Genomic DNA, 25,400 nt, shown 5'->3' on the forward strand with positions numbered 1-25,400 from the left:
TGTAGCACAGGGTGAGGGTGACCATGCTGCAAAGCATCCCTAAATCACCAGCTGGATGCACCAAATGCAATTCCACCGTCAAGCCAAACAGAGCAACTTTTCTGTCTCCATCTTTGCACATTCCACCTACCGTTCCCAACTAAAAGACATGCAAAATGTCACCCCCTCTATTTGCAGCTCCCTCTAACATTAGTCACCAAGGCACTCCAGTAATGATTTGCTCAGGTAGGACTAGCAAAATTCCTGAAACCGAGCCTCTCGGGACACAATTCCTCCCCCTAACCCCACCACATAAATCAAATCACTGTGTGCCTGCCACAGTGGAAGTATCAGGACCTTCAAAAGCAAATAATACATTCAAAGGCTATTTGGCAAATTACACTTCATTATTTACTGGATTTGGCTGGAGAGGGCACGGAAAAATGAGCAGCCACCCTCGCTATCTCTGTTCTCCATCTGCTGCGTTGAGATAACACTGGGAGAAAGTGGTTCAGTGCCCCTTTCCCTTCATCCTCATGTTACATTTTAATGCTTTGCTTTCTGTGCTCTGTGGTTACAGGGACCACCCAAGAATCCGCTCCCCTCTGCCGGCTGGTTAAACGGCAGTTCACTGCTCCCGGGTGCTATGGGAAGATGAGTCAGAGTTAGGCTAAGAAAACATTTCTAACCCCAATTTTTACACTGAATCACTCGTGAAAACCTGTGCGGAGATGACTTCCTTAGGCAAGCCACGAAGAGCAACAGGGCAAGGTGAGGTGCGTGCAAAATTGTATTTTTATCTCTGCAATACAAGCGAGTACCTATCACCGTTCGCCCCTGTTTTCTCCTGCAGGATTCATGGGATTGGGTTTGCACATACCCAGAGAATCAATTTTTCAGTAGCAGAGGATAAGGTTTCAGTTTAGTAAGGTGAACACTGAGCTCTGCACAAACAACATGTCAAAACAGGGAAGACTTAAAAGTGATTCCTAAGGAGAGGTCATCAGAGAAGCAAACAGCTTATTTTCAAATTTAAAAAAAAAAAAAAATTAAAAAGCAAAGTGTCAGAGGAGGGTTTCTATTTAAACACCAAAATAAACCAAAATGTGCATTTGAAGGCTTCTCCTTCAAAATACCTTGTACTGGGCAGATTTAGGATTGAAACATCATGTACTTTTTTCATGTTAGATTGTAGCTACTAGTTAAAATTTCTTCAGAAGACAAAACAGCCAAAAAGCCCCAAGCCTGCAAACGCTTGCAGAAGCCTTATTTTAGTCAGCAGTGTCCCACATCTATACAAAAGCTCACACGTGTAAAACTAAATGTGCTTGTAAAGCTCTGCATACTTGTTTGTGGACAAGTCTTAGCTGTGTGATCTGAAAGAGACAGGGGGGACAGACAGTTTTTAATCAAAATTCTGCCTCTGCGGGTTCTGAGATACTGAATTTACTTAAGTATCATTTTCTTTGTTAATCCCTGCACGTCCAGTGAGCATGATGGGCTTTACCTGGCTCTGCCCGATGCAACTTTGCTGGGTGCAGGGGAGTTACTTCCCAGGGAGGAGAACCAAGCCCTGGTGATGTCCTCCAGCACCCGCAGACAAGTCCTTCGCCTTCAGTTTGGGATGCCTAAAGGTCAGAGCCAAGTAGAATTTCAGTAACAAAAGCAACCCGGGCTTAGCTCCCCCGGTTTCAGCTTTCATTGCCATCTGAAACCTGTTTCCAAGATTTTAATCAAATCTTGCACAAATAAAATGTCTCCTTTTGTGTACCTCCTGCTGTCCACAAAGTACACACACACAGGCATGCATGCACACACACGGGCTCTGAAGAAACGTATGGGAAGGAGCATTAGCCAGCACCAAACCAGCTGTTACACCTAAGCTCAGTTTAGAAATTTCGGCGTTTTAATCTGAAAAGCAAGCACAGCAGCAGGGGCCAGGCGACCACAGCGTTGCATCCCAGACTCGGTTTGCTGTATCATTTTTATGACGCCCATTAAAGCCTCATCGACACGGCTGCCACGTGCAGTTTGCTGCCTAGATGCCATGTCCTCCACTTGCTGCCACTGCACTGACAGGGAACTGCATTTGATTTTCCTCCTGGGAGACCAGGCAGGGTGTGTTATGGTTTGATTTTTAAATACTAACAGGAGTTGCAGTCGCTCTGGAAAATTATGTCACAAGCATCTCCAGCATCTGTAGAGCAGAGATAAGTAATTTGCCTTGCACGGTGGGAAGGCAGAGAGGGACATCTATTCATCTGGCTGCAGCTTTCCAAAGCAAGGAGGGATCTGGGGGCCTGGTTTGAGACCCCGGAGGCTTCTCAAAATCAGACCTCTATTTTTCCTCCAGCCCCCTGACATCCCTGGGGACAGGACTTAAGAAAGACAAGAGGATGATAACAACCCCGATACTGCCGAGAGCCAGTGTTGCATCCCTATATGGGTTTCATGCTAAGGGGGATCTGCCCAAAACCAACCACCCCACTTTTGCTAGGTGTTGCAACAACAGACGTGGAGCCTGAGAGAAAACCAGCCAGCAAACGGACGAAGAGGCCAAGATCACCAAGTTCATCTCCCAGCCAAATTCCCACTCTGCACTCACCAGGCTCCGCATGTATAAACTATTTCTATGTATCTGATCTTTTTAAAGGACTACGATTTACAAACTTTAGGGATTTTGACCTTAAAACGCAAGCAACTCTGCTGCATGCCAAAGCATTAGCATCTGATTGCATAAGCAAAATAAATGGCAGTAAAGGAAAAAAAGATGCTCTTAGCAAGAGGATGGGAGCAAAGTCATTTTTCACCCGAGTTTCCACTCAGGGTCAATGCCTCTTTAAAGCTCCCCTCGGCCACTCACTTTTTTTCCCATCAAAAGCTCCAGTGTGTCCTCGTCTGGTCCCTGCTATTTTACCCAGTAGCCTGCGTGTAAATGGATGTACGGCAGGTCAGAGTGGAGCCAGCTGACCCAGCGGCCTCCTCCTGCCCTTGCTCTGATGGATGGACACCAAGGTCAGGAACCCAAAGTGCTGTTGTCTCAGGTAAAAGCCCGCTCCCTGCCCAGCCTCCTTGTCCTCCCCTTCCCAGGCCTGAGACTAACCCCGCAGTTTGCTGATACCGTGAGGATTTCGGGCCCTTTGGTGGCTTGAAAGAGGCACAGGGACAAGTTTGGGAGAAGATGTGTGTTGGTTTCAAACCAGACCATTTGCAGAGAGTCCAGAAAAAACAACTCTCGAAGACTGTGCATCCAAGGGCTGCACGAATTTGTGCCTGTCTCCCTCAAAAGACCTCAGTCCTTGAGCCCTGAGCTAGCTGAGATCCTCCTCTGAGCCCCCGTGCATGACACCCCACCTTGAGGTGTCCACGGTGCAGGCCATCCCCCCACCCTGGATGTCTGTGATGGAGCAGGAGTTTTTCAGAGGCAACGTGGGTTTGCTCTCCTACCCTCTTCCCACGCGCCCACAGTGAGCCCATGACCACCAAGCCCCAAGACTCCCCATCTCCAGCCCACACCAAGCCCAATGCTACCCCAGCTCATCCCCCCCGCTGCGCTGAGCCCCCTCCATCCCAGCCTTCACGAGGACCAAAACTAGGGCAGAGTTAGCGATGGGGGAAGCTGAAACACAGAAGATTTCCCAATGTCCCCCAGCTGGCAGGGTTCAACAGCCAAGAAACCTTTCTCAGCATAAGAGGAGGCTGGGGAGAGGGGGGCCAGGAGCCGAGACCCTTCCCACGCTCCCCGACAAAGCAGCCCGGGCACCATGGAGGCACCATCTCCCCATCTCAGGTTTCCACCACCAGCCACCTCCACTCCCCCCGAGGCAGCTTTGCCTTTCCCAGGTGCCCCCAGCTCTGGAGCGGGGCCGCCCAGGCTAATAACCCCAGCTGAGCCCCCTGTTATTTAGGCAGGATTAGGCAAAAATTTGTTTGCACTTTTGAACTGTTTTCACAAGCGTTGCCTCTCACTCCCACGCAGGAAGCAGGAGAGGAGCCGGCCTGTTCCAATTAGGGCTCCTTGGACTGAAAGGGCAGCAAAATTCAGCAGGGGGAAAGGGAGAGTGGGACAGAAAGCCAGAAAAAAGGGAACAGAGGGAAATCTGGGAAGCAAGGATGGATGGGGAGAAGGGGTGAGCACAGGGAGAGGCCTTTGCTGGGGATGCGGGGATGGGATGGGAGGAGAGAGGCAGAGGACCAGACAGTACAGAGAGGAGATTTGGTTCTCGCCAGAGACCAGCCCTGCTTCCCTCTGCAAGGAATGGCACAAAAGGCACAGACATTTGCTATTTTAATTTAAAATAAATATATTACTTTAAAAAAAAAAAGAAAAAGAAAAAGTAGTCTTTTTTTTTTTTCTCCTTCAAGCAGTGAAAAATAAATACTCTAAGATGAAAGCTGGGCTTCAAGAGAAAAACAAGAGAGGAAACCGAAAGCCCACACTGCTTAGCGCTGCAGAAAGCACAACAAAGCCCGCTTTCTTCCGGCATTCAGCAGCTTTCTTATGGAGATGTGGTGTGTCATGGGGGCGAGCTCTTCCCCTAAATAAAGGGCCTGAAAACTGTCTTCCCTAAATGCAGATAAAAGCATTTCTTCCAAGTTTGCACTCTCAGCATTTAGAGCATCACAGGGAGCGAGGAAGGGGAAAGGTTAAGACAAGGGTGAGATGCCAGGATGCTCTGCTAGGCCTCAGGTGTTGGGGTAAATTGCTTCACCTCTCTGTAAAATGGAGACACCCTCGCTTGGGTGCAAGCTCGCTAGAAGAGGGTGCTCGGGGGAGACGTGCCCATGAGGAAAACTGGACACAGAGCAACCAAAAGGTGAGGGAGGGTTTGTTTTGGTTCTGGGTATCTTGCAGCTGGTGAGGAACCAGGCAGCAGCACCGGCAGGTGAAAGGATGCTTCACCCACTATCCCAGTGCTATCAAAGTCACAGGCTTCGCCTTCCAAGCCTGCCTGCTGCCCTTGTTCAGGCTCCTTTCCACTCCCCCTCTCTCTCTCCCCCCGACAGCTTTATAACGTGGGTGTTGGATGGAGATCCTGGGAAAGCGGCATCCCCTGCAGTCCCAGGAGCTCGCAGGGGAACAGCAGCCTGGTGGTCAGCTCGCTCGGTCCTCCCTGGCTTTTATGGGGGAGAGGAAGGAAAGAGATGCTAGAGAAACCCCTGGACTGAAGCTAAGCAAAACCACAGGGCTTCAGTCAACGCTCGCTGCAATTACGGGAAAGTTTCCCCAGCCTCAGCAGGCAGGGCCAGAACCTACGGTTCAGCTTCCTGCAGCAACTTGAAGCGGGGCTTCCCTCGGTCGAGGGCTTCACTCCGTCCTCCCCATTTCAGCTGCTGGAAGGAGCACAGATGGATAAAAGCAAGCACCGGGGACACGTGGCCACCTCTGAGGTTGGGGAACGTGGCCACAGTTTAACAATGCTTGTCAAAACTATGCAAAGCAGTCAGCAAAAAAGATTTTTCCATCAAGATGAAGCAACAGCAGAGGTTAGGCTGTGCTACGAGGCCAGCATGGTTTAGCTCCAGCACCGCCATTAACGAACACAAGCACCCCCCACAAAGGCAAACACTCGTGAATCTCGTGAATCAGCTTCGAAATGGCTTCTGTCGCTTTAAATTTAACAGCGTCACAACTAAAAACTTGTGCAAACCTCTTCCGAACCTGCCGGCCTGATGGCAGAGTCCGGGGTTAATTAAACCCGTGCAAAACCCGTGCGGAGGCTGAGCTCACAGGTCACTGCTCTGGAGATAACCAGACAAGGAGGTTGCAGCCAACGCAAAGGCAGCGAGGAACAACCTCCACGTGCCCAAACCACTCCTGCTCGGGACTCGAAGCCTCTTCCTGCAGCGGTCAGGCCCTTATTGCCCTTCACCCTCCCACTTTCCCAATCAAACATCACATGAGCCGGGGCGTCCCCTCTGAAGATAGGATTAGCATCTCACTTTCAGGCTTGTTTGCCTCCCATCCTTCCTAGCAGGGCTGGGAGGACACTCCCCGCCTCACGCAAACCTGAGACATGCTTCCCCTGTGATAATTCGCTCTAATCCCCGCTAACCGCGCTGCTAAAGAGCTCTAATCCCCATGCACAGGCACACACGCACTAATGGGAGCACGGGGTGGGCTCAGCAAAGCCTGTAATGGACACCCAGCCCCGACTGAAAGGAGGTCAAGTGTAAATAGCAAGTCCAGGTCATGCCCGTGTCAGCTGCCCCGCATCAGTGCTCCAGCTCCGGGAGATGCTCCTCTGCAAACAAGCAGCTAAAACCTGGCTCCTCACACCCCGAGTCCCAGCAGTGAAGCTCAAATTGCTCAACAGCAATGAGAAAAAAAGGGAAAACCTCCAAAAGCCCAGCGATCCCCACCGAACAAACAACTAGATATTCATTTGTTTCTTGGAAGGGTGCCCGAGGTATTCAAATGGCTCACGCCTGGGACCAGAAGCCTCTTGAAATTCCTCGCTCTCTTCAGGCTGGGCTAAGAGCCCTGCAAGGCCAGCCATGCTGGCTTCACCACCCTGGAGGTTTCTCCAGCCACAAGAGCACGGCCTGAGCCCTCCCAAAGCAAACGCACGGCTGGGCTCTGGCAGTCCGCGGAGGTGACAGTGGTCCAGGTCATCCACACCCAGCGCTTCCCACCATCTGCGAGAACATACATTTCTTTCCAGCCAGTTTAAAACCAGGACTTCTGCTGTTCTCACCTCAAATCTCTGGCTGATGATGCCATTTCTGGCATCTTCAATGAAGAAGTGATGCGACTGGAGGATTTGTCTGAAGAGAAGGATGCATCCAAGTACCCTGACATAGATTTACCCTGGGCTGCAAAAGCACACACGGGATGCTACCAAGGTACTACTGTAATCACACCCAAGCAGTTCAGATTGAGCATTTCTCTATGCAAACAAGCCCCCACTCTCTCCTCCAGACATTAATCTCCCTTTCCATCATCCAGGGATAGGGACAAACACGCAATGGGGATTCAGCTCCAACGCCTCCAGCTGCTTGCTCCGGGGAACGATGGGGCTGCCAAACCACACGTGATAGTCTCCCAGAAAAGGGAGAGCAGAGATTTTGCAAGGCCGGGTTGAGGTTAATCGGCAGTGCATTGTGCGAGGAAGATGCCGTCAGGATCGGAAGTGTGAAAAGAGAAGGCTGAGATCTCTTGGCAGGGCTGTCCCCTCGCAGCAGGGCTAAGGGCCAAGGAAACTTCCCTCATGTTGAGCTCTTTCATCACCCCACAAAGAGATCCCAACCCCTCTAAGTCAGCTCAAACACACCTCAATGCCAACACATTTTGTAAGCAGCTACACATGATCTCACAGCTCGGGCTGGTTTCATTGCATACCCATGGCCACGTGAAATGACTCCATGCCCAGAATGAAAAACCAATTATTTGCGCTGCCCATCACCACCATATGACACACTTCTGATGTAGACGGACTCCACAGATGTCCCTGCTGCTGGAAGCCCACTGGTCCTAAAAAGGAGCCTCAATTATCTTTGCCTCAGGAAGGGATTAGACATGCAGATGCTCAGTCAAACGCCTCCAATCTGTCTGTCCCAAGGAATTCCCCAACCTTCACTTGATATTCAGCCCAAGTCCTGCATAAACTGATCTCTCTGTGTCCTGGCCTTAGCCCTTGCCCTCATACTGAGTCAACGCCATGTCACGCCAGACACGAGGGTACCACATGGCAGGACACAGCCTGAAGTGCCCTCAAGCTAGGATGATGTTCAACCCCCAAAATACCTCCTTCCACATCAAAGTCGCTCTCCTCCACTCACCAGCTCGCTCATTCATAAACCAAGAATGTCTGTTAAAGCTGGAAGGGCTGGACCTGCTGTGGAGACACGTTGGTGATGTCCACGCAATAAAAGTGCCTACCGGTCACGAGTGGAAGGTGCCCACAGATATTCCTACAGCATTCCTCAAGCCCAAGACATCTCCACATGATGCAGAGAGCACGAAGCCAGTGATGCAGAAGGGATCGAGCTGATGACGAGGAAGGGAGGCTCGGCAGCTCCGGGTCACCTCCCGAGCACGCAAGCTGCCCCAGGGCAGCAGGGTACGGGGGCGCAGCTTGCCACATTGCTCTGCAGCTGCAGATTCCTGTCGCCCATCCCGCTCCCACCTCCGCAGCCTTCCTGGCCAACCCTTCCCTTCAGGGCAACGCCAGCCAGATGTACAGCCAAGCAGGCAAAAAAATGCGGCCGATTGCTCAATGGGAGGGTGCAAGTTGCAGCGTATCACATCCCCCATGGATTGCAGAGGGATTGCTGCCGCTGCCTTACCCAGAGAAAGCCCTTCTTCTAATATTAGGCTTTTGATAGCATCTTTTTTCTTTTTTCCATACAGCAGGGAGTGTTTCAGCTCTGCCCAGGAAGCACAAGCAGTGCTCGATGAAAAAGGCGAGTGTGTGCAGAGGAGGAGAAGCAGCCCAGGAGCTTTACTCTGTCCTCACCTGGTGACCATCAGGTCCCCATCTCACCACCTCGTCCCTTTCTGCCCAGGGACCTGCCACCGCACACAGGGACTCCAGGTCTGTCCTCCCTTATCAGGCCGAGCTGTCCAGTTGTCTTTGCAGTTACCAAAGGAGAAGAGGAGAGATTAGGGTATTTAGCTTTGAAATCAAACAAATAATTGCACAGGCTTTTTGCAAACAGATCAGGGTTGGGAGGTCAGAGTGCGGCTGGTAAATCTCAGCACTGTTTGCTCTGACTAAATAATATTAGATCAAGGATAATCAATCATTTTAATCAACAAAATTATTTATAACTCTTTAGAGCAAATAGTCAACTCTGCAAGCAGGTGCCAAGAGATGGCAGGTAGCATAATGATCCACATACCTCTAATTCCCCTGTGCTAGATAGGGATTTACTTCTTTGCATCACTGGATTTACTGCCACTGAAGACTTGCACTCGCAAGTACCTTGACCCCTCCTCTCTGAAGGTATCCTTCCTCCCTCTCTGTGGCTCACAAATACACACAACAGGCCCCTGCAGCTGAAATCAAAACCAAACTAGCTCGCAATATTCACTGCCCACTCCAAGCATCTTCCCTATGCCAGCTGCATCTCTCAGCGCAGCACCATCTAACAGGAGGGGAGAAAGAACCAACTAAACAGAAGAGGCAAAAGATGCTCAAAGCAAAAGTCCTGCTCTCTTTGCTTTGCTGCCTGAGCCAGCCCCATCTCCTCTGTTCCCCAGGCAGCCCTCAGGGTTGTGACTCCACTAATGCCACCAAATGACACCTCCACGAGCACCATCCACGTCCCAGCCCACGAACAAGAGCCACACACGCTCTACAGCCATTGCACATTGAATGCTTCCACCCACCAGCCCCGAGACGGGTGTGCTTTACACAGCAGCAGATGACCCCAGCAGCCACAAACGGGGGAGGATTTTGCTGGCTGGGCTGAAAGCCATGTGAGCAAAGGTATCGCTGGGGCAAGGCAAATGAGGGTCAGCTTCACATCGGCCTTGGGGCCAGGAGGGGACAAGGGACAAGGCCATCCCTCGATGCCGCCTGCCAGCCCAACATTGTTTCACCCCCCTGTCCCCAGAGAGTAAACCCAGCTGCTCAGCTCCTCCAGTGATGAAGGCCAGAAAGGGCCCTGGGAGAAACCTGGGAAGCGAAACTCTCCAGCCCACGCCAGAGAGAGTGCCTTAGAAACACCGGTGCCAAACCAATTTCATTTCACAACATCCCAGGAACAATTCTCCTGGTACTATTTATTTTTAAGCAGACAAGGAAACGAAGGCAAAGAACAAGGGGATTTTCCCAAGCACACCAGGCAGCTGAAGAGCCCCGAGATTAAGCCTCTTCCATCCCAGGGCAAGCACAGAGCTCCTGGGCTTTGCCCCTTCTGGACTATACCATGCAACCTCCAGGTTATCAAGCATCCCCATGCATGAGAGCAAGGGTTTTCCCAATCAGCCCTGGGAAGGTCTTCATTTCCAGCTCCTACTTCGAGGAAACTTCTCGCCAGGGAAGGGACCAGCGCAGAGACTGGGCCAGACAAAGGCCTGGGAAGATGAAGAAGGTGGGAGTGAGCTGGGGAGGGCGGCCAAAGATGAACTGGGCTGCCCCATCAGCTTCAGTCATCCCGATCCCAGAGCCAAGGCTTGTCCAGGATGGGGATTATGTCACCTATTGGGCTCAGCCTGGAGAGACGGGAGAGCGAAGGGCGGGCAGGGATAAATCAGAGCGGCTGGAGGTGCTCAGATTTGCCCAGAGGAAGCCTGAGCTTGGAAACCTCAGCGAAGACTGGGGGGAGAGAGGCTGAGACACTCGCGGCCCTCGCATCCACCCCGCGCGCAGCATCCGGAAGCTATTAAGGAATTACTGCCTCTCTGGCCCCGAGCCTTCCCCGGCAGAAGTGCCTGGGAGCAGATGGTGAAAGGGCTGATTGAATTCGGCTGCTCAGGCCAAGAGGCTATTAGGAGGAGACGTAAATGGAGGAGGGGGTGGAGGGGGTGTCATTTGGCAACTCAGGAGCCGGGAGCCCTTGCCAGGAACTCTGGGAATCCTCTACCAACCGTAACAAGCTTGGTCTGGACGGGTGGCTCAGGGGTGTGAGCCTTCCTGCTGCCCTCGGTGGCTCGGCCCCAAGCTCCTGCTGCTTAGGGGCTGGGGAGAAACCGTAAATATACGGGGAGCAGGAGCCACAGGCTGGTTCCTCTCCCCAGACATCTTCATCTCAAAAGGCAGCACAGCCACCACGGTGGACGGGCACCCTTCCAGGGAGGCAGGACACCTGCAGAGACCTGTGTCCCTGCAGTCACAGCCCCAGGAGCCGTGTGCTCCAGAGCCTTGATCCCAGTTGTACGAAGGAGGTATGAGAGCTGTCAGCTCAGCAGCCCTGCTCGCCTACGGGGCCAGCCTTCCTCCCAGAAAAATGCAGGTTTGCAAGAGATCCTTGATTCCCAACCTGGTCTAATCCTACCCCATCCCCAGCACCTGTGGGAAGGCACTGGGCATGGGACCAGACCTCCCAAAGTGCCTTCAAAAAGCAATGGGACTCAAGTGACTCCGGATGGTGAGGAGGTAAGGAAAAAAGGCCAGGGCGAGAGAGACACATGGGATGAAAAAAAGCCAACAGGCAAAAAAAGCATAGATACCATTCACAAGTCACCCACGGTGCCAGCCCTGCTGAAGGTAATGCCAGTGTCCGAGCAAAAACACTGATGAATAACTGAAATTGCCTGGGGATGAAGGAAGGATTTAAATCCCTCCCTGGGAAGTGGGGGAAGAAAAAGGAGGAATGACCCCAAAATCAACACAACCCCAAGCTCTGGGCTCCCCGTCCTGGCAAGACAGCTCCAGCTCCCCACAGCCCTGTGCCCCCAGGGGGACAGGCACCGGTGCCCGGGCCCTCACGCCACCCCCCTGTCTCCAAATTCATCCCTCTTTTTCCAAGGGAGAAAGATCCAATGAGTCCCCCTGGGCTGCCTTGGCTGACTGCCCCAGCTCCCCGAGGTTGGGAAATCAGGAGCCTCGTCAAGGCTCTGCCGGAGGGGCCAGCACGAAGCGCTCCATGACCGTAAGGGGATCTTTTCGGAGCAATCTTTTCCGAGACAAGTCATGAGATTATTTCTTGCCTGGAATTTGCTCCCGCGGCTCCCATCAGCCCCGGACTGCTGAGTCAAGAGACCGCCGGGGCTGTGCCCTCCAGATGAGTAAATAAATTGCCATGGGGAGTGGTGGGGCAGCTGGGGGGGGGAAGGCGCCCCGGTGGGGCACCGGATGGAAGGAGGGAGGGGACCCGATGACTCCTCGAGCCTTCGGCCGGGGATGCAGCCCGGCTTGGCAGCCGGCTTCACTGCTGCTTTGCAACGCACCGAATTAGTCACCAGATTAGCGAGCGCAGTTACACACGCTGGCGCAAAGCTGTTTAAAGGCACACTATCCCTCCCCTTTGCTTTTCTTCTTTTTCTCTGGGGTTTTTTTCCCCCCTTCTTCCTTTTTTTTTTTTTATTTGAAATTTTTTTTAGGCCTAACTCCAGCTTTCAGTGAGTGCTTAGGACCGGCAGCCAGCAAACTCCTGGGGAAGCCGAGGAAGAGGCAGTCCTCAGTCATAGCCTGAAGATGCCAAACGGCTTGGGCTAGCAGCAAGGGGGCTGGTCCAGCCCGAGACCAGCTCAGAGCAGGGGCAGCCCCCTGCTCCCTGCCAAGCCCCCTTCCCTCCTCACCCTGTTGACATTACACTGGTCCGGCGGGCAGCCAGGTCACTCTATAGGATCCATATGGCCCCGGCTGCTCGGGGCTCGGCTGTTTGAAAGCAGGAACGTGCGAGAGTCATCCAGCTCGAAGGCAAAACAGGCGCACGGCTGGGGCCTTTCAAGTTGCAAGCTTTAGAGCCAGCTTCAAATCTGGAGCCGCTTAAAGGGATGGAAACCAGCCCCAGTGACTAACCACCCTGCCGGGTCACGGCTACTGTGACAGCTCCGAAACCCAACTGCTGACGCTGGAAAGCGAAACTTTCCCAGCGCTGCAGAGGCACCGGGCTTCCCAGAACCGGGGACAGCCCTCTGACATCAAGCCCAAATTTCTTCGTATCCCTTCGAAAGGACGAGTCCGGGAAACGCCACGGGGTTGGGGCATAGGATGGAGAGCCACGATGCTGCTACCAGCCTGCCGGACTCATCTGCTGCCTGTGGCTGATGCTGGGGATTGAGTAAACGAGTTTTTCCCCACTTCTGGCTGCAAACGAGGAGGAATTGCATTTACTGACCTCACGAAGCGGTCTGGAGAGACGGAGCGTTTGGGTAACATGCCTTGAGCATTTTAAAAGAGAAAGCACTTGGCATTGCATTTTAAAACCGCTTCTAACAATAATGTGTAAAAAAAGAAAAAGAAAAAAAAAAGACCCAAATTTCACGTGTTCCACTACATCTTTTTTTAATTTTCCAGTGGAAAAAGCCAGGAGTACTCAACTTTTGCAAGTTGTTTCTTCTGATGGTTCAGGTTTCGGTAAACAATTTCTCAAAACTAAAAGGTAAAAAAAAAAACCAAAACAAAACCTTGCTGCTTCCAGAACACTGACCAAAATTAAGTGGTTTTGCACAAACACATGCAGACACCTACGAAAAAAAAACTTTCATGTGGGTCAAAAAGCCACATTTTGATTATTGTGATAGATGGTGCTGACGGGGAGGGGGGAAAGCAAACCCCAAAGTGCTTCCCAGTGTCTGGCTCCAGTTTCTGGGGTCTACTGGCTGCAACGTCAGCGGCAGCTTTCCCTTAGTCAGCAGTTTTATCCAGAGACCTCCAAGGACATCCCAGGAGAGGCAGCATCCCAGTGGAAATCCCAGCCCAGGACTCCAGCCACCATGAGGACATGCAACCCTCATCCTGCTGTGCAAGACACTTGGTTCCTGGAGGGACGCGGGGCTGTGCCATTTGCCTCTCCCACAGCCTCGCTCCCAGCCCAAATCAGAGTCAACCAGTACACCCAAACTGGAAAACCCAAGAGGCAGATGGGTCCTGACCCGCCTGGTGCTGTGGAGGAGCCAGAGACGTGCAGTATAGCTTAACACAGACCATAAGAAAACCTAAATACTGCAAGTAAAGGGAGACCTGGAGCACATGGCTCAGGATGCTCCCATGTCCCTGCTGCAGCGTAATGGGGGCACTGTGCCTCAGTTTCCCCTAAAACCAAGTCTCATCAAGCCTTTCTTCAACATCTTTCAGGGTCAGAGGCCCCAAAAGCATGCTGCATTTAAAGAAAGGCAAAGTCCCACTGGCTGGCTTCTCCTGCGCTCCCCACCAGCCATCTGCAGAATGCCTTGGAATCACGTCAAATATTTGAAATGAGATGGGGGGGGCGAGGGGGCACGGGAAGGGGAGAGCTGGGGGAGCCGCTCCACTTTTGACTCAGTGTCTGGCTTCTTTCATCAAACCCACATTCCTACTCATGCCATCACCCTCCGGGAAAGTGCGACAACGTACATAATCCATGTGGAGCCAATTTAAAATCCCCTCCGTGTAAGAAAATGCATTTCGTTCATTAACAAGCTCTGAACGCTTAGCTGGGGTTATGAGCCAGCCTGCAGCTCCACAGCCACCCCAGCAACACGGTCTTCAGCAGGGAAGGTTTCCAATGCACAGCCGTGTCCTACAGGAGAGCAATCCTCCCTGCAAACCCACCCAGGGTGCTGGGGGATGCTGAGCCAGCGCGGCTCAGCCCACCACACACTTGTTGCAGTCCGAGTAACGCTGGGTTTTCTGCACCAGCCACCTGAGAGGCAGGTCTCTGCCTCTTCTGGCTTTATAGGAAAGGTTTAACTGGAGCAAAAAAAGCTGGAAAGCAGGGGATTGCTGGAGCAGGGGATTGCTGGAGCAGGGGATTGCTGCTGTGTCCAACACCAGCCACAAGATGATGGGGACGGGAATTACAGCCCCAGAACCCGACCAGCTCAGACCCAGACAGAGCCCTGCGACTTTGCACATCCCAATCCACAACGGGGGCTGCTGCCAGCACACAGCAAATAGCTGAGGGCTCACGGTGACCTCTGATCTTCAACTCTTATTCCCAAACCAAAGGGAGCCACAAAAACAAGGGGATTTTCCTCTCTGGGAAAGAAAGCTGCTATTTCTTCCTCGCATTTGTAATATTTTTCTGGTAGGTTATATTTATCCACAGGCTGCGTGGCTACAGGAACCAGATGCAGGACTGAATGGCTGCGCTGCATCAGCACAGCATCCTGGCTTCTTACAAACAACAGGTCCACCTGCACGGTGCACAGAGCAGGTCGCTGGATGGAGGGAGCCCAGGCATCGACAGCAATTTGAGGCACGCCAAAAAACTCTGCATGGTCAGCAAGACCAGGGGAGGCGATGGGGAAAAATGTATCGCCTGCCCGGTCCTGCACGTACAGATATTGCCCAATGACTTGATGCTGTTCACGGGACGGAAGAGCAAACCAGTTCTCAGATTTTTGCCAGTTGAGTGGAAAAAAAACCAAAAAACCTCAACACAAAAATGTGCAGTTTCATGTCACAGTTCAGAAAGAGGCAAGCAACGGTGGAGAGCTCTGGGTTTGCCCCCCATCTGGGCCTAAATAAACCAAAAGTTACTCTGAGCCACCCACCACATTCAACAAGGGAAGAGAACAACTTAGAGCACTTTTGAATGCAAGCGCCAAGAGCTTTGCCTTCATCTAAACACATGCAGCCTTGCAGAAGCTCAGGCTTTGCATGCAAACATTTGCAGCCTGTTAATGTTACACGCTTTCAGATCCGGCTGGTGTCTACAATCTAGATATGAAGGCTGAGCCTTTTAACCAAATTACAAACTGAAACCACCCTGATTTATTTTTTTTGCCACCTCTCTGGACCTGACATCAAACTATGTATCCCCTCCGGATGCAAGTCTCTCCCTTGCTCAAGGAGATACTCAGGCAGGTAAAGCGACTTGCAGATTTGCACATTTTCACATAATTACCACCAAAGCCTGCAGCAGTCACAAGCACAAATCCTCAAACCTGGGGAAGCTGGGACGGACAGAAGAGAGTTGATCTATAGGCTGGATGTGCAGGGCCATATAGCAGGACTGAAGCCAGCTTTGCAAGGGTCGCCTTCGCATCTGAGACCACCAGAGAACTGTTATCTCTGGAGGCATCTCACAATTTTGCGATCGGCAGGACTCAAGCAGCCCCCCCTCAAATTCCACTGCACCTGGGAAAAATGTAGGAGCTTGTAGGAGAATCAATAAATATTTATTGTTTAACCAGCAGTATTTTGACTGGAGATGTAAGCATGGCCCGATGCCAGCGAAACCAGAGCCTTCTTGGCCAGCGTTGCAAATTTTTTTCTGTATCTAGTTGGAAGATTATAAACTACACAATGAAGAAAAAAAAAAAAAAGAAACATAGGCAGCAAGCAGCTTAGTCACGGAAGAGGAACAAAAGAGCTGAGATGTATAACTATGTTGTGGGTTAAAAAAAAAGGGGGATGCAGGCCCAATTTTTGGCTGCGAGACAGCTGTACAGTTTGTATCAGCTACAGATTTGTCCCACTGGCTTCTGCAGTGATGAGGCTTTATGCTGGATCAGAGCATATATCCCTGGCTTCAGTGGAGCTACACTGATTTGGACAAGCTGCAAACTGGCCCGTAACTCACAGCCAAAAAGCAAATCTGGGGCATCAGGTCTTGACCTACGGAGGCACAATCTTGCACCCATAAGAAAGACCCCAGTTTCCGTGGGGATCCCCCAACCTCACAGTGCAATGAAGTCAGTCCCTGGCTCCAAGGGCATTTTAATGCTCAAGTAAGGCAGACCATCCCTTCCTTCTTCACTTCAGTTAGTCCCTTGGCACCATCCTACAAAGCACAGGTCTTCCCCCAAGCAAAATTTGTAAGCCTGGAAGATGCCAGCAGCTCCATCCTTTGGATCCATTCCAGGGACAGCAATGACACTTGCTCTCCTAAGTCATGTAATTTGCTCGCCTTGTGCCCATGCAAGGACCAGCTGACAGTGCAAAAAGGAAAAGACCTTCTTTCCTTGTCTGGGACAATTGTATCCACATGAATTTGCTCCTTTCTTCCCCAAAATCCCAACTGATACCGGTACCGGTACTGAGAACAGCCATTTGGGATGACAGATCTGCAAGTTTACACTGCTAAACCGTGTTCAGACAAAAGTCTGGTCTTGCTCACACCCACCTCTTCCCTGAGTGCCTGAGACATATCTGCTCTCACCGAAACAGCAACTGGTGAAGAACACCAAGACACCTTCCATTTTACCTCCAGCATCAAACTGTCATCCCAAGGTCTAACCACAGGACAACTTTTGCACCCTAAACCCTGTCCCTGCTGCCCCCCCAGCTCAGCCACACAGCAGGGATCCATCCAGGAGGATGCAGTAACTGCTTTTTCACAGCAGCATACTCAAAAGCTGGCTCCCCTGGTAAAACTCAGCGTGCGACAGACCCGCCAGAGAGCGTGCACACTCCCAGCTACTTGCTGCCTGCCTGCCAGCAATCTGCTATGGATTTGGGAGAGCGGGATGGCATACGACGTGCTTGTCAGCTCGCTTTGGAGAGCTCGAGCACGGCATTCCAGCATAAGACCATGTTATCCCTTCATTTTATAAGGCCTATCAAAGCATGGCACTCTGTAATTACATGGCAAATTAGCAGCCACTTCATGTAACAACACTGTAATTACACACTTGTTACATGCTTTGGGGAGTTTATGATGAAAAAGTGGAAGGAATGGGGCTTTGCTCCTTTTTCCTGGAAATCTCACTCCCTGTACCCAGGTTAAAAATGCTGTAGTCAGGGCTGTGCTTTAGTGGGTGTATCCCTGAAGGAAAGGTCTATGGAGTTGCCCTCTTTCTACCTCTTTTCACAGCTTTGTCCCTTAAGTAGACAGAAGTTAACACTAAAAAAGCTGGAGCTGGTGGCAGCCAGGTCCAGACAGTCCCCTCCCTCCTGGGAAACTGTCATTCCCCCATCCTAGCTGGATACCACAGTAATGGGCATTTTGTAAGTGCATAGAAAGATAATTGCTCTTTTTCAGTTCAAATTCTCACCTCCTCCACAGGCAATCAGCATCGAAAATGCCAGAGGAGCCCAAAGCCCTCAATTTATTAGAGTCTCGCCCTTGTTGGTTGATGATTCATGCCCGCACAGAGCAATCCACAGCCAAAGCCGAGCTCTCACCTTTGCTGTTAATGCAAAAGTAAAAGCATTCAGAAAAGATGCCGGATGCAATTCTCTACATCCCTGAAATCACTTCACCTTTCAGTGCTTGTTTCCTTTCCCCAGGCTTTGCTGGGCTTCCATGCAAACACTCTGGCATTTTGTGTGCGAGGACAGGTAAATGCTGTGCCAGTACAACTGATGCAGAGGAAGGGACAGAAGACATCTCGAAGCAGAGAGGGAAATGCTGGCGTTCTGCTGCTGAGTTTCATCCCACATGCGAAAACATGACCATGCAAGCCACCAACAACACCGATCTCTTAACAGCAGCAGGGAAACTGAGTCACCCAGCGGCTGACACAGCTGTAGGGACCAACCTGGAGTCTGAATGCTGTGCAAGGATAACACAGGATCAAGCCTTCCTTTCTGGAAGAGAAGATGTTCCAAGTCCCTGTGCACTACCCTTACCCCCAACCAGCTCAGCAAATTGACACCCCTTGAATGGGCTGATCCAGCTGTGACCCTATTCTGTGCACATATATAAAGACCTGGGAGCGAAGGTATGGCTGGAAACTTGCCCTCCCTAGACAAGACAGAGGGAAGGATGAAGGATCCCATCCTAAGACCATAATGAAGACGCATTCAGACCATTTCCCTGGAGCAAGGAACTGCAGAGGAGGGTATGCATTTGCCAAAAGACTCACTTCAAATGCTAACTCTGTTATTTGCCTGCATTGAAAGTGAAAGCCCAGGACAAAAAGACAAGATTGACCTGGCTATGGGAAGGGGAAGGAGTGTGATGCAGGCAGGTCCTACATCTGAATATATGCTGCGTAGAAGCTGTCCACTTCCCTGTACCCTGCAGCAACCACAGCACGAGAAATCTTGCTTCAGGCCTGACCCGACGTTGTCCCAAACCTTAAACAGAGGGAAAAGCTCTTGCCGGATAAAAATACACCCCTGGGATGCCACCCACGCACAGGCCAATGGAAACAACGCATCCGTCTCCCAGCTGTCCTTAGGGTACGCATGGGAAGCGCTGAAACATGCGGGGTCCTTCCGTCTCCCAGCACTCAGGATTTCTACGTTGCATATGCACAGACCAATTCCTCTTTTCATGCCAGGCAGGATCAACTCCAGCACCACACCTGTAACACACATCCAGAGAAAGGAAGCAAAAGGGGGAGTGGATGCAGGAGGATGGGGAGCCCAGCATCTCTGCCTCACCTGTGATGCCCAGCATCACCACCTGCCATTATAGTCCTTCCAGGGTACCTTGCGGGACCCCTCGGGGCCAGCAAGTCAGCAGCTTCATTACCAAGAAATGTCGTTATCTCTCAGTACTTGGGAGTCCCAATTACTGCCAGCTTCCAGCAAGGGTTGCTGAGCTGCTTTTAACTCTGACCACAGAGCAAACACAGCTTTGCAGAACTGGAGGAAACAAATTGATTTGTGGAGGGCAGTGTTTACCAGTCGCAAGGTTAAGTTCCCGTTAGGGCTGATTTTCGCATGGTTTGGGTTTTTACTGTCTGACAAAACGCCAGTAAACTAAGTCCCACCAACCCATTGGTGGATCAGTCACATATCTGCAATCAAAAGTCATGTTACCATCTACTCTTATCAGATCCTTATAATGAAAACCCACGCACATACAACTTGTATATTAAAGAAGAAGGCCGCCACGGTGTTTTTTTGGCTCCTGACCTACTCATCTCACTCACACATTCTTGCTGGCAACAGCGGGGGGGAATTTGGCTTTGGAAGCTTTGTACAACTTCACATCCCTTTCAGGTTATTTTTAAACCCTTTGGACACACTACAAATCCCATCTAACTTTTACACGCAGAGGCTGCCTGCACGTGTGGGTTGAAGCAGGGTTTTATTTCAGGGGAGTGAGAGGGGGACCGTACTGTGCGGCCAATGCATCTCTGCAGTTTTACAGGGCATCAAGCACCTGGCACATTAAACATCTTGCACAATTGAAAACCTATGCCTGTAACGACTCTCCCTGCATAAGGTTAACCCTATGGATACCGTGAAGCAAATCTGCTTTGCTGCTTGCTGGCATGTAAACGAACAAGGGGCTCGACTCCTTCTCAGCCAGGCCAATGCCCATTTGGAAAAGAAGGGCAATGGGCAGATTTGGTGGCAGATTCAGCAACCAAAACCAAGGGCTGAAGGAGCCATCAGGGAGCAGTTAAGTCCTCACATGCAGCCCAAACCAGAGAGGAGAAAAGTTATGTATGTCCCCTACACATGGCATTGCTGGATCCCAGAAACATAAGCTAGCAGCATCCATACTCCTTCTCTCAACATCAATCCGACCAAGCAAGAAAGCTTCAGCATTCTCTAAAAAGTTAGAGGGGAAATGAGGTTAAGCCAGCTAATTGACAACATTGACCTTTTTGGCTCACAGTGCTAGTGCAGCCACCAAAACAGAAGCGACTGCAACTGAAGTCGATAGGGAGTCAGCTCTTTTTTACCTTTTTGGTTTTTGTTTTTCAGCGCTCTTCCTGCCAAAGTTTAAACTTTGGGTCAACTCTAAAAATTGCTTGCTGACATAAGCTGCAGAAGAGCTTTCATAGAGGAAAGAAAATGAACTTAAGGCAGCGTGAACCACCAAGTCCTTTCTTTAGGCACAAAGCAATTACATTGATCCAATGCTCAAACACCTAAACAACACAGACGCCTTTGTAACATGCTCTCACCCATGCCAGGAGACATGTAAATTTAAACAGATACTTTGGTCTGAACTGAAAAACAAACCCCACATCCCCCCAGCCCTGCCTCAATGGACCAGGTGTTTCGTCCTATCCCATTTTCTTCCCCTGCAAGCAGACTGCCATCACGACCTGAAGCGCAGCAATGAGTGTCCAGTAAATGTTCTTTTAACCAAAGCTTTAGGAAATAGGCACAAACAGGTCCTCAACTCCACCAAAGCCTCTCATTTAACCTGCGTAGGTGCTTTGGAAAATCATTCTTAGAGTCCCCATTGCATTTTGAAGCCTGGCCCTTCAGAGGCCACACCTGAAAGCCAGGCTCAGCCTTGCTGTCAGAGGCACAGAGCACCAAAATAGCTATAAGCGGAGACCGGGTCCTCTCTACGTGCAGGTAGAGTGGGAAGACGGATCATGCGACAGACGGTCTGTCCGCATCGGACACCGTGTAGCCCACCGGTGGCAGATCCCCCAGGCGTGTGCTGACTTACTGGAGCTCTCTGCAGACAAGCTGATCCTACACAAGCATTTATTTTAAGTCTAAGCGCCAACCCCTGCACCGCTCTGGCCCCCCTTGCACTCCAGCAGTCAGCTGTCATTTTATTTCCCACATGCAGCCTGAAATCATATTGCCTGGCAGGAGTTGAGCCCCCTTCCTGGGTTTCCTAGAAATTTGCTAACTGGCAAAGAAAACACACAACTCTAATTTGATTTTCTTCGCTGCACAGGCGCTACACAAAATCCAGCAAACCTCCACTTCAGTGCAGTGGGAGTTACAGCAGGGAGGGATGAAGCAACAGGACTCATTTCACCCTCCCTTGTACCCACAAAGAAAACTTTTTTTCCCTGCAGGCCCTCCAAGCCCCATCCTCTACCTCGACTGAGCAAGGCAGAAATCAGTTGAGCGTCTGGGGTCAGCAGGCAGTCAGACGACATCAGTATGTGAACAACAGCCCTTATTATGGTAAAGGCTCAACTATTAGCGTTAACCACAGCCAGCAGCAGCTAAACTTATCACTACAACAAAAAAAACCACACGCCTCGTTTCAGTAACGTGTTGCTATCTTCCCTGATAGCTCCTGCACCCTTCCTCCACCCATTTCTCCAGCTCCGGGGGGGGGGAGGGAATCAAAGCAGCGGGCTTTCCTGGTTTAAACGTGGTAAATCTAGAAGAGGTACCGCTAGAGTTTTGTTTCCCTAATACCAGTAGCGCTTGGACCACACAAGACATTTCCAGCAAAGGATGGGGGGAACGTACATCCCAGATAAGGAGCTTGTGCAGGGCTGCCAGCCCCAGCGTGGCTCCCTCACTCGGGAAAAGGTGGGGGTATCCTGGGGAGCTCGTAAAAAAAAAAAAACAAAAAACTAACCCAAACCAAAACCATCCGAGTGCACGTCTTCTGCCTCCCAGCCGGAGGTGCTTGTCTACATCCCCGCAAGGATGCCAGAAGCATGAGAAAAGAAGGCTGGAGGGGCGGCGGGTTGTTTTTTAAGGGGGGGGGGGGGGGGGGTGAGGGGGGTGAAAAGTCTTAAAACTGCTCGGAAAGCAAGTTCGCCTTCCCCCAGTGGTGCTGCGGCGCAGAGCCGGGGGAGCGCAGGGCCGGGCGGCAGAGCCCGGGCGGCGCCGCTCCGCTCCAACTTGGGGGGTGCCTTTCGTTTTCCCCTCCCAAAGACAGCCCCCCCTCCCCCAAAAAAAACCCCACCACCCAACCCTCATCGGGCAGATATTTCCCCACCACGGCCCTCGCTGCGAAAAAAGGGGAGAAGGGATCCCACAGAGCTCCCCGACGAGGGCGGAGGGTACGGGGGGGGGATACGGGGGGACACGGAGGGACACGGAGGGGAGGACAGGGCGCTCACCGGGGGACGGGAAGAGCTCGATGTCCACCTTCTCCGTCTTGATGATGGTCAGGTCCACCGCCGCCTTCATGGCTGGGGCAGCGCCGCGGGGGCGTCGCGCCGGGACCGGGGGGCGGCGGCGGCGGCGGCTGCTGCTGCTGCTGAGCCCCGCCGTGCGCGGAGCGGGGCGCCCGGGGCAGCGGCGGCCGGGCGCCTGCCTGCCTGCCTCCCTCCTCCTCCTCCTTCTCCTCTTCCTCCTCCTCCTCCTCTTTCCTTCCTTCCTTCCTTCCTTCCTTCCGCGCTCCCTCGCTCCTCTCTCCTGCTCCCCTCCGCTCCTCCGCCGCCCCTTCCGCGCTCCCTCGCTGCCGCTCCGCCTCGCCCGTCCCCCGCCGCCGCCGCCGCCGCCCCGGCCCGGGCTGAGCCGCCGAGGGGAGGGCGCTGGGCCGGCCCCGAGCGGTGACAGCGGCGGGGAGGGACCCGCCTGCCCCCGCCCCGGAGGCGGCCCCCGGCACCCGGCGCCGCGGGGAGCGGAGCCGGCGCTGCCCCGGGGTCCGGCGGAACGGCGCGGCCCGGAGAGGCGAGGAGTCCGGGGGGATAGGGGGTGCGGGGGGATGGAGGGGGGATGTCAGCGCAACCCGCGCAAAGTTGGGTGCTGCTGCGCCTCGGCCGCAACCTCCGCTTGCATCCCAGCCCCAAAAGACGAAGGGAAAAGAGAGTTGCAGTTTTAGCACGGGAAAATGCCGCCGGCTGCACGCAGCCCTGAGCCGGAGCCACGACGGCCTGCCGAAAACCGATGTTTCTTGAAACCAGGCCAGTTGCTTTCGCCCTGCCTGTCTCGACACCAACTGCCGCCTTTCATGCTGGCATCACCCCGTCACACCCGCATCACCCCCTCATGCTCACATCACCCCCTCATGCTCGCATCACGCCTTCACGCTCGCATCAAGCAGATCCAAATGTGCGGGCACGGTCAGGGCAGGGCGTGTGTGCACAAGCACGCTCAGGTGCGTGGCGATGGGTGACGGGCAGGGGTGGTTGTTCACCAGTGTGCTTCGTACAGGTGGGAGGCCAAAAAGGTATGGGAACTGACTGGATAAAAAGCATCTTAAAGATGCAAGATGAGTATCATGCCAGCATGGCATGAAGTTAACAGAAGAATATCGGTTTTCACATGAATTATGTTTTATTATATTTAGGTAGCACAAACTTCAGACCACAAACGGCTGAGCAGAAGGGAGATTATGACTCACAGATGTCAATTTACCGGTACAAGTGTTTAAAAAAAAAAAAAAATAAAGTCATTAGCAACCAGCTCTTGTGGTTCTCTCACTGTGAAAGTCTTAACAGTCTCCAACACACTGGCAGAGACCGAGCTGCTCTGATCAAAGATGGGCTCAAATGAACACCCCGGCTGTAACGGCGGGGAGAGAGCAGCCAAGTGAGTTAGCTGCCAGGGTTCAGGGCTACCTGCTAACCCATAGGATGAACCAGGGTCCTGCTTGCAAACACCATTGAAACCTTCAAATGCACTGAAAGATAAGCTGCAGATGCAAACGTTACAGCTCAGGATTATTTCTAGTTTCTTCAGCAGTGCCTTTCTCAGTCACCTAAGGTGTATTTATAGAAGGAAAGTTCATGTAACTAAAAGAAGCTGCACGGTGCCGGGGCCAGAAATCAAGAGCCTGATTCTGGCTTGCACGAGCAGCCGGTTTTACCAGGTGGATAGCTCAAGACACAGCCAGCAGGAAGTCTGAGAGCTAGCAAAGCCAGGCAGGCAGTTAGCTCCAGCCAAAAGTTCATCTTTCAGGCGCTTCACCCATTGACAAGCACTCACATTTCCAATTTTACAGGCAATCGTGCTTCCAATTTACTTGCAAGCTCAGTTATAGGCAACCTATTGCTGCGGCAGCGAAGTAGAACCAGCGATTCGCTGTGTGACCAATATATAACCTCTCTCCCCTGATTCCCGTGTGCTTTGGAGAACCCGAGTTGCGCTCAGGCAAGGCACAAGGTTTGAAACCTCGGGTGATGGGTCCTTGGTTTGAAACCTACCACAGGAATGAACCTGGAAATCCGAAAGTGCAAAGAAGATGGCTGTAAGGATAAAACTTAGTCCCTCTCCCCGTACAGGGTAATGTGCTTGCACCTGCCCTTCGTTTTGTGTTTCTTTCCCCTCTTCCCCATACAGGGTGGACAGCAATGATTGAAGAAAGAAACTATAGAGGGGTGATTTAGCAGAATGTTTCCAGTTGAAAATCAAAAGGGGATTCAGGAGAAACAGCTGCCTTTATGATCCCTTCCAGAGCAGGCTTGGGAAGAGAAACCTGATGCAGTTATCACAGCCTGACAATTTTTCCCGTCCTACACTTCGCTCGGCGTGCTGCAAACTCCCGGGCGAGAGTGCGCATAGGCAGGCTGCGATCCTGCAGCGGGGCGAGTGTGGGAGAGTGCGTGCGTGTGTGTGCGCTGGTGCGGGGGGAACTGGTTTACGCAGCTGGCTGCGGGTTCTCGGCCGCGGCGATGAAGCCATCAGAAAGCACCTGTGGTCCCAACCGTATTGAAATGACCTAAGCGATGCCCCCCCCCCCCCAATTCGGTGGTGCTCGATAATCCACCCTGCTCAGAGTGAACGCAGCCTCCTGCAGCAAACCACAATCCTCAGACTGAAACAGAAGAGGAGGCATGTGGCGAGGTCGCTGGGGCTCGCCCGAGCAGGCGCTGATGGTGATGGGCTGTCGACGCCACGTAGGAGAAGGCTCTCATGAGCAGAGATGGTCCCAGACAAAGCTGCCGGTGGGATTGAAAAGCAGCACCAGAGGAGGCAGCAGCTGCCCCTGCAGTGTCTGTGCTTTAGCCTTGCTCCCGCAGGCTGATGCATTTGGCTTGGCCTCTCCTGCAAGTGTTATGGTCTTAAGGACTGGCTGAACTCCAGTGCACCTGTAATGGGGCTCCTTCTCTTCTGGACCAGTACAAAGGCTTTAATAAAGATCTTTCTCACAGCTAGTGTGCTTTTTATTAGGAAGGATACACGTGCTCTTGGCATCCCAGCTCAGCCCTGATGCCGCAAAGCCGATGACACTAAGCCACAGCTTGGTGCAGCATGGCTGCGGCGAAGCTTTGAGCTTCTCCGCTTCCCTGCCTTACCCCCCCTCCATGCTCCTCCAAACTTCTGTTTCATTTTGCTTGTGCAATGTATGGCAGCCTCTACGTGCGGGGAAAC

The 25,400-nt window shown here is 52.2% G+C and overlaps 1 protein-coding gene across 1 annotated transcript in view; it reads right to left on the reverse strand.

Moving 5' to 3' along the window:
* ETS1 (ETS proto-oncogene 1, transcription factor) overlaps window positions 1-22,554 on the reverse strand; it is a 49,030-nt gene extending 26,476 nt beyond the window's left edge. Inside the window, exon 1 of the mRNA XM_052786341.1 lies at window positions 22,202-22,554. Coding sequence (XP_052642301.1) covers window positions 22,202-22,271 — 70 coding nt within the window. The 5' untranslated portion in view covers window positions 22,272-22,554. The remainder of the gene's footprint in view (window positions 1-22,201) is intronic.
* Window positions 22,555-25,400: the final 2,846 nt, after the last annotated feature.

Source organism: Harpia harpyja, chromosome 4 (assembly GCF_026419915.1).
Source record: "Harpia harpyja isolate bHarHar1 chromosome 4, bHarHar1 primary haplotype, whole genome shotgun sequence".
Lineage (NCBI taxonomy): Eukaryota > Metazoa > Chordata > Aves > Accipitriformes > Accipitridae > Harpia > Harpia harpyja.